General features: G+C 35.5%; 1 protein-coding gene across 3 annotated transcripts in view; it reads left to right on the forward strand.

Annotated features, from left to right (window-relative positions):
* Positions 1–12,841, forward strand: part of PHTF2 (putative homeodomain transcription factor 2) — a 72,471-nt gene that overhangs the window by 14,494 nt on the left and 45,136 nt on the right. For 2 of the 3 annotated variants that reach the window (XM_050899138.1, XM_050899129.1), the window contains exon 2: positions 1,297–1,373. In XM_050899138.1, coding sequence (XP_050755095.1) covers positions 1,329–1,373 — 45 coding nt within the window. In that variant the 5' untranslated portion in view covers positions 1,297–1,328. Of the gene's footprint in view, positions 1–1,296; positions 1,374–12,841 lie in introns of those variants that run through there. The other variant, XM_050899145.1, reaches the window with a different exon arrangement.

Below are 12,841 nucleotides of genomic sequence, written 5' to 3' on the forward strand. Positions count from 1 at the left end.
ATATAAAATTAACATTCTTAAACTTTTTGTAAACATAGGAAGGATGCTGAATATTAGGTGGAGCTGAAAACTTAAGCTTTTACCAACTAATGTTAAAAGGTCACATGTAGTATAGTGTGTCCCATTGACTTTTTTTTTTAACTGGGCTTGAGTATGGCGTATTTGTTTACGTACATATATTTTTAAAGGGAATCAGTGAGATGAAAGATTATTAAACACAAGTATTCAGATTTTTGGCAAATATTTTAACAGTTTTTTTAATTCCTTCTTCCTTCTTTTCTTCCACTGGCCACTTCCTGCCTTAATTAACAGTTTGAAATGTAGTTACTAAACTGATGTAACTGTTATTAATTTGTTAATATCTGAAGTAATCTATTTGTGAAATCTTTGAGTTTGGTTTTAATAATACATTCATATCTGAAAGAACTTGCATATTATAATGAAATGTCTGGAAAGGATTCTGTAATTCTCACCTAAACTTTCCTTTGATTTTACAGAATGTCCAGTATGAGACAATATATGCAATTTTGTAGAAAGACAATAATTCTAAATCTGAAGACTTTTTAAGTTTATTTTCTTTATTCTTGCCTTTTTTTTCCTGAACTAGCTCTGGCTGACTGATTAAATGAAAGAAAACTTTAAAAATTCATTTTCAAGGTAGGAATGTTTTATGTAGGCTGAAAGGTTGTTTTTTTTCACGTTGAAGCTAATGGCAGTGACATCAAAGATTAACTAATACTACTGCTATTTACTACCATTAAAACAAACATACTACTCTTCCTTGTTTTTCTCCTTTTGACTTAGTTTTAGTCTACTGTTTTCATGAGTGTATTAATTTTATAATTAGGGAGTTCTAGCACTGATTTTTATTTTTATCCAAAAGTATCTAATAGTCTATATGAAATTTTCTTGCATTTTATAACACAAGTTATTCCTGGACTTCAGAATACTGTGCTGTGGTAATAACTATAAAAAACAACAGAAAAACAAAATGCTGCATGTAATATAACTCTCATGGGGCTCTCATGAGACAATAACAGATCATCTCTGTGCCACCTGTGTTTTACTGGGAAGGATGGACAAAACTGAGGCTTCTGATGTCCTGTAGCAGCAGATTTGTAGTTTTTTGTTTACTTACAGGAGAAATCCCAAACTCTTACTAAAATAGTAATGAGGCAAGGTGTAAAGTAAATATAGCTGTTCAGCACTTTGCAGGTAATGGGAATGTTTCTACATTCCCTATGTTGGCCTTTGTAGGGAAGGTGGAAGTAAAGTTCTGTCTTTTTCTGTTAACAGCCTAAAATGACTGTGTGAAATCAGTGGAATAAATGGCGTCCAAAGTAACTGATGCTATAGTTTGGTACCAGAAGAAGGTAAGCTTTCTATTTGTTTTTATGGTGGCTTTAAAAAAAAAAAAAAAAGTTGGCTTACTGTGTTTTATGTGTAAAGTATAATAAATACAAAACACTACTGCATTGTTGGTTAGCATTGTATGAGAGTGAGTAGCTTGAAACTTTTCTTCCAAAAGTAAATAAATATTTAGTGACTGTATCTAATGAAGCAGAATAGCTTTTGGCCTATGTTGAAAACTCCTCACTCCCTTGGCTACTTGTGCTATGGAAAAAAAGGAAAGAAAATTTTCGTTTTCAGTCAAATGTCAATTAATGTACAGGAGAATGTTGTTTCTGTAGCACATAAATGAATCATTGTATTTAAGTAGAAAGTAAGAATTGAAGCATATTTTCTGTCAGTAACACGGAGCTGTGTAATGCATACCCAAAAGAGATAGGCTAGGGCTTTTTAGAAGTTAATTAGAAAAAAAAAATTGGGGAGGGAGAGGAAAAAAGTCTCATTTGGAGATACATACTTACAGTATCACCTGATACTGTATCTTTTGATTCATGTTTGCACATAGAAATGTTGATGTCTCTAATTTATTGACAATTTCAAATCATCATATCCTCTTGATATTAGTATGCCAGTTGGCTTATTCAGTTAAATTGCTTTTAAAAAGCTGAAAACTTTGCTAAATTTTGAGATGTGCTTCTTCACTAAGCTATAGATAAGTTGTGATGATGATGATTTTTTTTTTTCTTGGCTCTCCATGATTTACTAAGTTTCTATGAGTTATTGTTTTCCTTGGGCCTATGGCTATGTTTTTGAGAGGATGCATCTTGCCCTTAGGAGAATGATGGCAACGGTCTTCAAAACAGAAATTCTGGTTAACTTCTAGCTAAGCAACAGTTACTTTCTAGAAATAAGACAATACTGGTATGCTTTGCTGAGATCTTTACAACTGTGAATTAAAGGTACAGTTGGAAAAGCAGAAAAATTAATTTTGCTGACTTAATTTATCCCAAACATTCAATTATGTGTTATAAAATTGAAAATAATTCAGAATTTAATGAGGATTTTTTGGTTTTGTACTGTGTATTCTCTCCCTTCTCTTACTCAAGCTTTATGAAAAGTCTTTTTGTAAAAGCATCAGTGGAATTACACTGTGGTTTTGAACTGTTTCTTGATTGCAGGTCCAATCCCATTTTTTAAAGATTTGGAGGATGACTTGTAGAAGATTTAGGGTAACAAAATTCAGTGCAGGATCTTATGGAAGGGGAAAGTGATGCTCATTTTAGCTGCTTCCACTCGTTCTCTCATAAATTTCATTCGCTCACACTGTCATACTGATAATACTTACAAGCACCAAGTTACGTGCGTATTTGGTCTGGCCAGGATCTCTTTTGTGCAATGCAAGAGATGCTGGCTATCAGCTCCTCATCATGTCTCTGAGGTTTTTTCATTGGTGATGATGAACTAGCCTTTGGACAGATCTTTTATGGTATTCAGCTTTATATATAAATGGTCCTTTGATGCAAGAAAGAGTCTGAAGTCTCTGTAAATCTTAAGTGAAGTTCATGCTTGTTATCTGTTTGTTTGTTTGTTTTAAAATACATATCTGTGTTTCTGTTGGTCATACAGAAAAAGGTATGCCATATGTGATATGCTCCAACTTTCCATCCTCCTGATGTTAGGAAGGCAGCATCTTCTGCTGATGAGTCACTGTGCTGTGATCTTACAGAGGGCAGGCCTTCTGGTGTTGATATAAACAACCCATTCCTCAATTTTACTTTTCCCAGGACACTGCTCCTAACAGGATTACTAATTATCAGTACAGGTCATTCTTTTAACCCTAGTTCTGTCATTTTTTCCAGTGATTTCACACACGTTTCCATTTATTTCATTCATAGCAACAACGATATTTCTGCTACAAGTCTCCGTAGGCTTTTACAGAGGTCTGCTTGGCCAGAAATTGCATGCTGCTTTTCTGGCAAGGAGTTTTGATGAGGTGACTCCTGTTACTTCGTGAAAGACTGGGCTATCTTCAGGAGGGATAAGATCTTGCATAAACCAGATGTCAATGTTTTCCATGGTGTGAACAAAATTTAATTGCAATCCACATGTGGACTGGGGTCTGCCAAATGAGCAGGCTTTGCTTCTTTCAGTATGAGGAAGTGGAGTCTTATTTTGGGACAAATGGCTGCACTGCAGAACTGTTGCATCGCATGCGAATGTTCATGCTAATTAGGTTGTTATTTCTTAGGTCCCATTTATTGAAGGTTCTCCTGGATCAGGCTGATAACCCCAAGGGGTTTTTTAACTTTGTAGTGCGGTGTGTGATCCTTTCCTGGGAGCATCTATGCTCTTTCACCCATGTGCTTGATTTTATTAATTTATTTATTTATTTAAATCTCTTACATGGCACAGTATTTTTTTTTTCCCCCATGGATTTGTTGTTTGCACCAAAGATTTCAAATTGGAACAGGAAGAGCTATGCTGTCAGTTAGTGAGTACCAGACATTTTTTTGTCCTTTCGGATATATTTCTATTATGTGATTGCTTATGATGGCAAAATACTGACTCTGAACTGGTGGTTGGTTTCAGTTTTAAATTTTTATTTCAGAGTTCTCAAAGTTGTCCCACTTACCTTGCTTTTTAGATCTGCTGATTCTTCACAACAGCAACTGAAATTGAAAGTGGGGAGGGATCAAAACTTAGGACATTCTGGCAGTAAAACATTGTTTCTGGGGCAAGAGAGAACCAGGGTTGCAGTCAGTATTGATCAAATTGATATGACTTGCCGATATGATAAAATGAGGAAAATAAAGTGTTATTTTGGGGAGGTATTTTCAGATTAATGAATTGGTGTATGAATGCTCTAAAAAAGAACATGAAGAACTTCTGATATTTCTAGTCATACATAAAGAAGAAAAATATATTTGAGTAGGTGGAGGCTAAGAAATATTGAACAGATAACTTGCTCCTTGTGTTTCTTTGTTTTCAATTTTAATGTATTTTTTGCTGTATTTATTTTATGTCTCTACTGAGTTTCAAAGGTCTGTTGGTTTCTCAAAAGTAAGGCATTTTTATATGGGAAAATATAAATTCTTATGGAAAGAGTTAAGCAATTGAGCTCTTCCAACCCTACTTTAGGCAAGTTTTCCAAACACCAAGTTTACTCATATGACTCATACTATTGTCTGAAATTGAGCTCCTCACACGAGGATGATTTAGTAATGTGCTTAATTGTTTAAAAGGTCAGACCTTTTATTATGTAAACTTGTTTTTTGTTGTTGCAATAGATTGACTCTGCTTTTAGCGAACAAAGCTCTTGATTACTGTCTTGTAAAAATACAATAGTCAATTCTTAGTTATTTTAAGTTGGACTGTAAGATTTAGATAGTGTATTATACCAGCTTGTTATTTGAGATACAAGATTGCATGGGCATGGCTTTACTGCTTCCAGTGATAGCTTGCGTTTCCCAGCTGGTACGAATGCTTTTGCAAGGCATGAAATCTGAACAGATAAATCATGCTACGTAGAGGTTGGCTCTGTAGAAAGCAAAATAAATTAAACCTCTGCTGTGTTCCTGGATGCACTGGGGAGTGCAGTGCTGAGATATTCATGTCAGACAGGGTTTGTCTAGCTTGTTTTCAACACTGTCTGCTGCACTGGTTCTTGCAATAAAAGGGTGTGGCAGGGGTGTCTGCATTGCTTTCTGGAATTGTCATTACTTTGGTCCCAGACAGCTACCAAGCTAATATTCACATATATGCACTTTGTTAGTTAACATCCTTAGGATTATGTGTATTTACCAGAATACTGAACTTGCTTCAGATTTGTAATCAATGAATTCTGTGGAGAAAACCATCATAATGTTTCCTCTGAAAAAATCTGACACCCTCACAATTATTTTAAACGATTTCAGTATCTGGTGGCATACCTTTCTGATACTGATACTTTACGCATACTTGAAGTATTGCCTCAGTAACAGTAACTGATGTTAAAAATAATAAAATTGGTAATAATCTAAAATATTGCTTGTATTGCTTGTGACTTAAGCTTTTCACATTAATTTCTTATAATACTTTCAAGTTCTAAGAGTCTACTATTTCAAGATAATAGTAGACATGCAATTTTTGGTCTGGTTTCCACTTTGGAGACTACACGTAAATTTACCTTAACAACTTTCTGATTTTCAATCCCCACAGAACCCTGCTGCTAAAATGGGGAACTTTTTTAATACAAATTTGTTGATAATATTGCAGGAGAGACTGATGTTGTTCCTTCTCTTGGGGATGGTTGTGGGGGAAGTCACAATGGAACTCAATGAATTGAACCCGAATCCTGCACCTGATTGTGTATCAGTTAACTTTGCCAATGCAGCTTTCTGCTGTTTTGGACGTCCCTTGGGTACGGCTGTTAAAGGGCACAATAAAACAAATGAGATGGTTTCTCTCTGATGGCTTTAAAGGGCAAAATTAGAGTTCTAATTGCATTGCTTTAAGATCTGTAATATTCAGTGTTTTACAGCTCATTAGTCCAAGATTATACTTGCCAAGTTAATAGAGGAAATAAAATGATAATTGTGTCATTCCTTGAAACCACCTGATTTCATTCTTGGCACTGAGTTCACGTGGTGCATTGGTGACCCTGGCACCAAAGCCAGTTTTTGCCAAGTGGTTGGGCTGTATGGCTATATTACCTAAAACTTTGGATGCTGAAACTGCATCAGTTCAAAAAGCTCTGCCTTCAAGTGCCAAAACTTGACAAGTGTTGGAGCTGGCTATTTGTGAAAGCACTGAGGGGAAAAAAAGTATATTTAGAAGAGTTTCCTTCCATGTAGTGCTGGCATTCGGTACTCTAGTCATCATCAGACCAAATAGTGGGGATTGCCTTCAGCACCTTGTTTCAGTGAGACAAAACTCAAGTTTCTGAATCTTGTGCAAAAGATCACTCAAAAAGTGGCACTGTGGCTGAACGAAGCAGGCTTGCATTGTGCCTGACTGTTGGCTCCCATGCCTGCTTTGCCTTCCCACAGACTTTCATGCACTTATCTGGTGAATTTGGTCAGGGGACTAATCCAGTTAAAACAGAGACTGCGAATCTGTAAGGAGCTGAATGTGTCTAATTGGGGGGGCGGGGGGAGCAAAGAGCTGAAATCTGTCTGACTTGAGAGGAATTCTCTGATTCTTGAATTGTTTCATTATGCCTTGTGAAACTATAATCTACCATTTTCTTTTCTGTTCCTGAGTGATCTGATGGATCTTTCAGCCACCCAGTTGAATGCGCTGGCACAAGGAAAGTGTGCCATGGGAAGTGGAAATGATCAGGGGCATAAGGGCAGTGCTGTTTTAAAATCCTAGTTGCAATGCTGGTAAAATCGCTGGATTTTCAGTGGTCTTCAGGGAATTATACTGAATAATGAGGCTGTCAGAGTGGTTTTCTTTTCCCAGTTACATCTTGAGGCTGCTTTGTTTTGTGCAAGTACATAATTGTAAAAAAAAAAAAAAAAAAAAAAAAAAAAAGTGTTGCAGAAGTCTTAAATCCTTAATGCTTGGAGAGTAACTGGGCTGTGTTAGCAATAGTGTGTAGCCAGTGGGTCAAGGGAAGGGATTATTCCCCTCTGTTCAGCTCATGTCAGACAGCATCTAGGGTGCTGTGTCCAGCTTTGGGCTGTCTAATACAAGAAAGGCATTGGCATTCCTTGACAAGCCCAGTGGAGGGTCACCAAGATTGTTATGGGGCTGAAGCATGTGATGTACAAAGAGTCTGAGAGATCTTGGTTTGCTCAGTCTTAACAAGAGAGGGCAAAGGGGGGAGCTTACTGCTATCACAACTACTGCTTTGGAGGCTGTGGAGAGGATGGAGCCAGGCTCTTCTCAGAGATGTACAGGGATTGCATGAGAAGCAATAAACACAAGCTGAAATGTGGGAAATTCTGATTAGATATAAGGATAAAAATGTTTAATGTGAGGTTTGCCAAGCATTGAGACAGGACACCAGAAAGGCTGTGAAATGTCTGATCTTCGGAGATGTTTGACTCTCTACTGGGTAAGTCCTTGAACAACCTGCTGTAACTGGACCTGCTTTGCACAGGAGGTTGGGTTAGATGACCCCCAGAGGTTCCAACCTGTGCGATTCTGTGATGACTTTAGTTTGAAATTTGAAGATGAGTAAACGTTATGATAAGGGATTGTGCTTAATTGCGATTAATGACAGAGATGGAATCTCATTCAGTTTGTGCTTCTTTTTAGGTCTTGCTCTATAGTCCACTTAAGCCAAAGAAATGGTGCCTGAAGTTACCCCTAGTGTCCAGTTCATGTCACTAGGAAATGGCTTAGAGTAGGTGTTGGTTATTCCTGTACTCTCATTTACTTTAACCTGCAAACTGTTTCTAACGATTCTTATATATAAAATTTTCCTTTATGATTAATTGTGCAATGAAAAAAGATGTTTCATGTTTTTAGTAGATAAGCTAAAATCTGTGAACCATTACTCAGGGCAATAAGTGGGACTGACTGATGTTACCAGGAATTAATCTGTAAAGAATGATACAGAAAAACTATTAATACACGGTTGATAAATGTTTAATTATGTATTATTGTACTCTGAAAGGGACAGTGTCTTTGAAGTAAGCTTTGGTAAAATTACTGTTCAGTGAAATGGCCGTTAAGTCCAGTGCTGTTGCAGTTATTGCCACAATTTAAGCAGGTCATTAGTTGGCAATTCAAACAGTTAAGAATAAATAACTCTTTAAAGTTTTGAATTGCTTCATTTTACTTTAAACAGTTGGTTTCAGCTCTCCCTCTGGGGCCGAACAGGGAGAAGAGAGGGCGATCCAGAATCTTTTAGTAATCAGAGGTAACAATTCAGCAGTCATAAATCCAAAGCTCTGCATGTTAGGATATACAGCTTTCATCCCTTCATTGTCCTTCTCCATTTGACTAAAAGTTACTAAACTCTTTGCTATTAGCAGACAGTAAACAATACAACTATTATATAGTGATTTCTATCTGTGGTTTATTAGCTAAGTTTGTCTTAGCTTAGCTTGTTTGGTCCACATACCCACCATAAACAAAATTGCAAAAACCCCACCACCCTTGAAAATTAAAAACATCCTGAAAAAAAAATCATCCTAACAGTAGAAGTCTACTCCAACAGAGATATTTATACTGCTGAGCTGCTAGATTATGGCCTTTGCTGCAATGGGGATAAGTTCATGTAAGAAATAAAATGGGTTTTAAAATAACTTTTAATAATCCTATTCCAAGTTTTAAGAAAATGAGAAATGATTTGTCTAACATCTGAAACTGTATACTTAAATATAAACTAAATATGAAGCATTTTAAAAGATATTTTCAAAATTAATATTACATATATAGAAATTATTTATATATCTATATCTTAGTATTAAAATTGATACATAAAATCATACAGTTTTTTGAAGAATGTTGGACTGTAGAAGTTAATATAGCATATGAACTAATATTTTAACACTAAATATTTTAATAAGGTGTTAAACTCTTAATTTCCTTGGTAGACAGTCCAAGGAAGCAACTTTGTTTTTTATTTACCAAGCTCTGTATCTTGTATCTTTTGGATTTGTAATACTATTGTGATGTTGCTTGTAAAAGCGTTCAGAGGCTTTAAAGAGCAAACCTTAGCATGCAGGTTTCATTATTGATAAACATAAAAGTTTTAAGATCCAGCAGGAAATACTGTGTGTTCTTAGGATTATAATCTTTGCTAGTCTGCTTGGTCATAAATTATAAATGTCTCCTGAAATATTGATCGATTCCATTAGAATCAGAAGGCCTTGTGAGTATTGGGCTACAGGTTGATACCATCACTACATTAGCTTAAAGTGAGTATCAGTGTCATTCACAAAGCTCAAATTCAATCTTGATGCACATATGGCTTGTTATGAGAAAGACACTGGGGAGCAATATTACGGAGTGCAGAAACCCTTTGTGCTGGGCTTTATTTGAAGTAAAAATCAGCTGTGTTTTCAATAGCTTAACTTTTTACTTAAGCTAATTGCTGTTAATGTTATAAAACCAAACTGTACAGGTGCCAAACAAATTTTAGATATATAAAGAAATGTGATCAAATGCTTTCTGAGGTATTTGATTGGGAAGGAGTAAGTGCAGTTATTTCAGGTAATTTCAAGAGGTGCACATATCTTAAAAACAGAAAACGTTATAAGCAGTCTGCACTTAAAAAGGATCTCAAATTTAATCTTTCAGTAAAGAGCTAGCTTTGTCAGGTGAGTTTAATTTAGTTTTGTCAAATGTGTAATTGTATAGCTTAATATCCCATGCCAAGTCACATACAAGTTAATTTTTTTTGACAATTAATTACTTGTGAGGAAACTTTTTTTTCCTAGAAAACCCATTTGAAAGTTTATTACGCTTAGTTAATTTAGGATGCTAAACCCCTGCTTTTCCATTGTGAAAGAAGACTGGCAGAGTTTTCAGTCTTTGCATGTAATCCCTTATATGCTGAAAATTTTAATAGCTGCTTGAAGAATAGTTGTTGATTCTGCAAATACATAAAAGAACAGAATTCCTTTCGTCTGCTTTACTCAGTGTTTATTGAGGCACGGTGTCTTGAGAACTGAACATTTTGGAGGTAACTGGTTTGGATAGACTGGATAGCATTGAGGAAGCCTGGGATGCATAATTGAAACTAAATGTGTATAAACTAGCAGATGTTATTTTATCTACTTCTGCTACAGGTAGGTTTACCACAACTTTTTATATCTGTAACATGTTACGGACAAGTTTCCTACAACAGGGTTGTGTTGCTGCTGATGCTTAGGGATGAAAGTTACATTTAAAAATTATAAGATAGGCTCATTATCTAACTTGAATTAACAAATAATTTGAAAAAGATCAAGGGAGGTTTTTTTGTTAATTTATTTTCTGCCAAATCTTAAATAAATGCTATATAATACAGATTTCAGATCCTCTTCGATTAGATGTTTTATAAATTAAATTAGCATAAATTTCTGTGATAAATCAGATTAAAATTGGGGTACTGTGTTGTATAGTTTGCTAAAAAAAGTATATTGCCAGTTGTAGACTGGACTGATGGATTAAAAATATCAGTGACAAGCTATTATACAAACAGTCTTGCACTAGCTCTTGAACAGGTTTTAAAAGCATTACTTATTATTGTATACTTAAATATTGGACAATTTTTGGACTCTTGTATTTCGTGCTTTAAATTTTCTTTGAAGGGTACTGCAGAACTAGCAGCTATAGTGGATGAGACTCCAGGAAGAGTTGGTGGGTTCAGGAGTATATAGGTACTTGAGTTGATTGGGGCCTTCATGTTGGCCTAACAGTTCCAGGCACAGGAAGCTTGAACACCTGCGAAGGAGCCCTGGGGACAGTTGCATATTGAGGGAAGGCTTGCTTTGATCAAGTTTTGTGTATATTTAAATTCTTCGTGTTGGAAGCATGAATGATCTTATCTCTAGAAGGTTATTCCTTCATTTTATTTGCCTTTAGAGCTTAATTTCTTTGGCATTGCTAGATGCTAGACTTCTTTTCAGGGTCCTGCAGGTATGTACAATTTTAAAGAATTGCATGAATAGCCAAGAGCTAGAGCCTACATGCAAACATTTGACAACTTAATATTTAGATTTAACATGAAACATAATTTAGATGCAAATACTTGTAAATCAAAACTCTTTGAAGATGGAATTGACTGGTGCTCTCAGTAATTTAAAACTGGGAAGGTTTGCTAGTATTAACTTACATTCTTGAATTTAATTCATACAGGTGTCTAGCATCTCTGGTAATCATTATATGTTATAATTTAGCTTGTTGTCAATGAAAAACACTTTTCAATGAATTCTGCAAGGTATGTTTCACAAACTGTAAATGTCTTTTCCTGACATAAGGTAGAGAAGAAAAAAAAATAATACCTATGTTTTTTACTTGCCTTGTTTCAGTGACACTAGTTCTACCTATTTTTGTTTAATGTGGGAAATGAAGTGTGCCAGTATGCTACTTTATAACGATGCCTTTGTTTTCATGTGTTTCCTTCTGGTACACTTGCAAGAGTATACTTCTCTACAAGAGGGATGCTTATGGAGATGGAGAGAAGGGAAATTGAGTATCAGGTCTAAATTTTATGTGCTGAGCACATACACCTGCTCCCTTTGTTAAAACGCAAAGAAGTGAAATTAGGTAGATTAAAACAATAAAAAAATTGTGAGAGATTGTAATGATACTTGCTGTTTGTAATTATCCCTTTAACTCTTTTCAGTTTGCAACAGTATGCCTTTACTTAATAGCCCCGTGCTCAGATTTTAATAATTAAAGTTGATCAGAGGTGATTGGCCAGATCCACTAGTCTAATAAAACAGTTGTAAAAGACTATGTCCCTTAAAGTTGTTTTGGCGCTCTCATTTTACCTCCTGCTGGAAGAATTGCTTTATGGGGCAACGTTAAAAGAAAAACGTGAATGGCAAAATCCCTACTTCTTGTCTTTTTGTGGAGACAGAAGCTGCTACCTAGCCTTGAGGGAGAAGAAATGTTTGTAGGAAAATATAACTAACTCAAATTTTAAATCGGTCAGCTTTCTTGCCTCAGATGTCTTCTGGGATCTGTGTTTCTCAGAATTCCTTTAACAGTCTGTTATTTGTCTAAAAGAAGAACGCTCTTTTAAAGACTCTTTCAACTCTACACCAGTTTCAGCTATGAATGGAATTAGGAATACAGAGTTTGCTTTACAGCTTTATTGGCACAAAGGCTTCCTTCCGCATTTGTTTCTTGCATAATCGAGAGGGAGACAGACTTGCATCCCCTTCTTTGTCTTTATAGAAAGAAATCTTTTTTGGAAGTGAGGAGGGGAGGACCCAATATTCTGCAGCACAAAACCCCCTCATTTGGGGCTCTTCTCAGTAAATTTCATGAAAAACAGGAAGGCCTGAAATTTCATTTAAAATTTATTTAGAGAAAAAGCCAGAACAGACATAAATATCTGGGTGGAGTGGTTATTCAAGATACTGACTTTTTAATTGCTGGCTGTTATCCAGGTGGAGTTAGCTCTTAAACTTCCTTTTGTTTAATTACTTTAATTGTAGCAAGTGCTTAATTCTGCCCAGTACAGTGCCTGACTCCCTAATTATCTTCCACAGTCTACATTTTTTTTCCAAATGAGAGGTGCAAAGTATTTATCATTATTATCAAAAAGCCAGTAGATTTTTTTTTTTTCAGAGTTTTAAGACAGCAAACTATAGAAATTTTTTGGGTGCTTAGCTCTTGTGAATGGGAAATATAATTTAAATTTGAGAATGGGTAATTCAGTAATTCAGTTTACTGTTCTCACTTTCAATTTTAGATATGCTTTGGACTTTACTGCTATAAATTAGGATTTTTTTTTTTCTTTTTTTTTTCCCTGATGGGTCTGGTTTAGAAGCACAGAAGATGCCTCTAGATTTTTTGTTTATGGGTGTGTTTGCCTATTGGCTTCTCTGGATATCTTTTT

Source organism: Gymnogyps californianus, chromosome 1 (assembly GCF_018139145.2).
Source record: "Gymnogyps californianus isolate 813 chromosome 1, ASM1813914v2, whole genome shotgun sequence".
Taxonomy (NCBI): domain Eukaryota; kingdom Metazoa; phylum Chordata; class Aves; order Accipitriformes; family Cathartidae; genus Gymnogyps; species Gymnogyps californianus.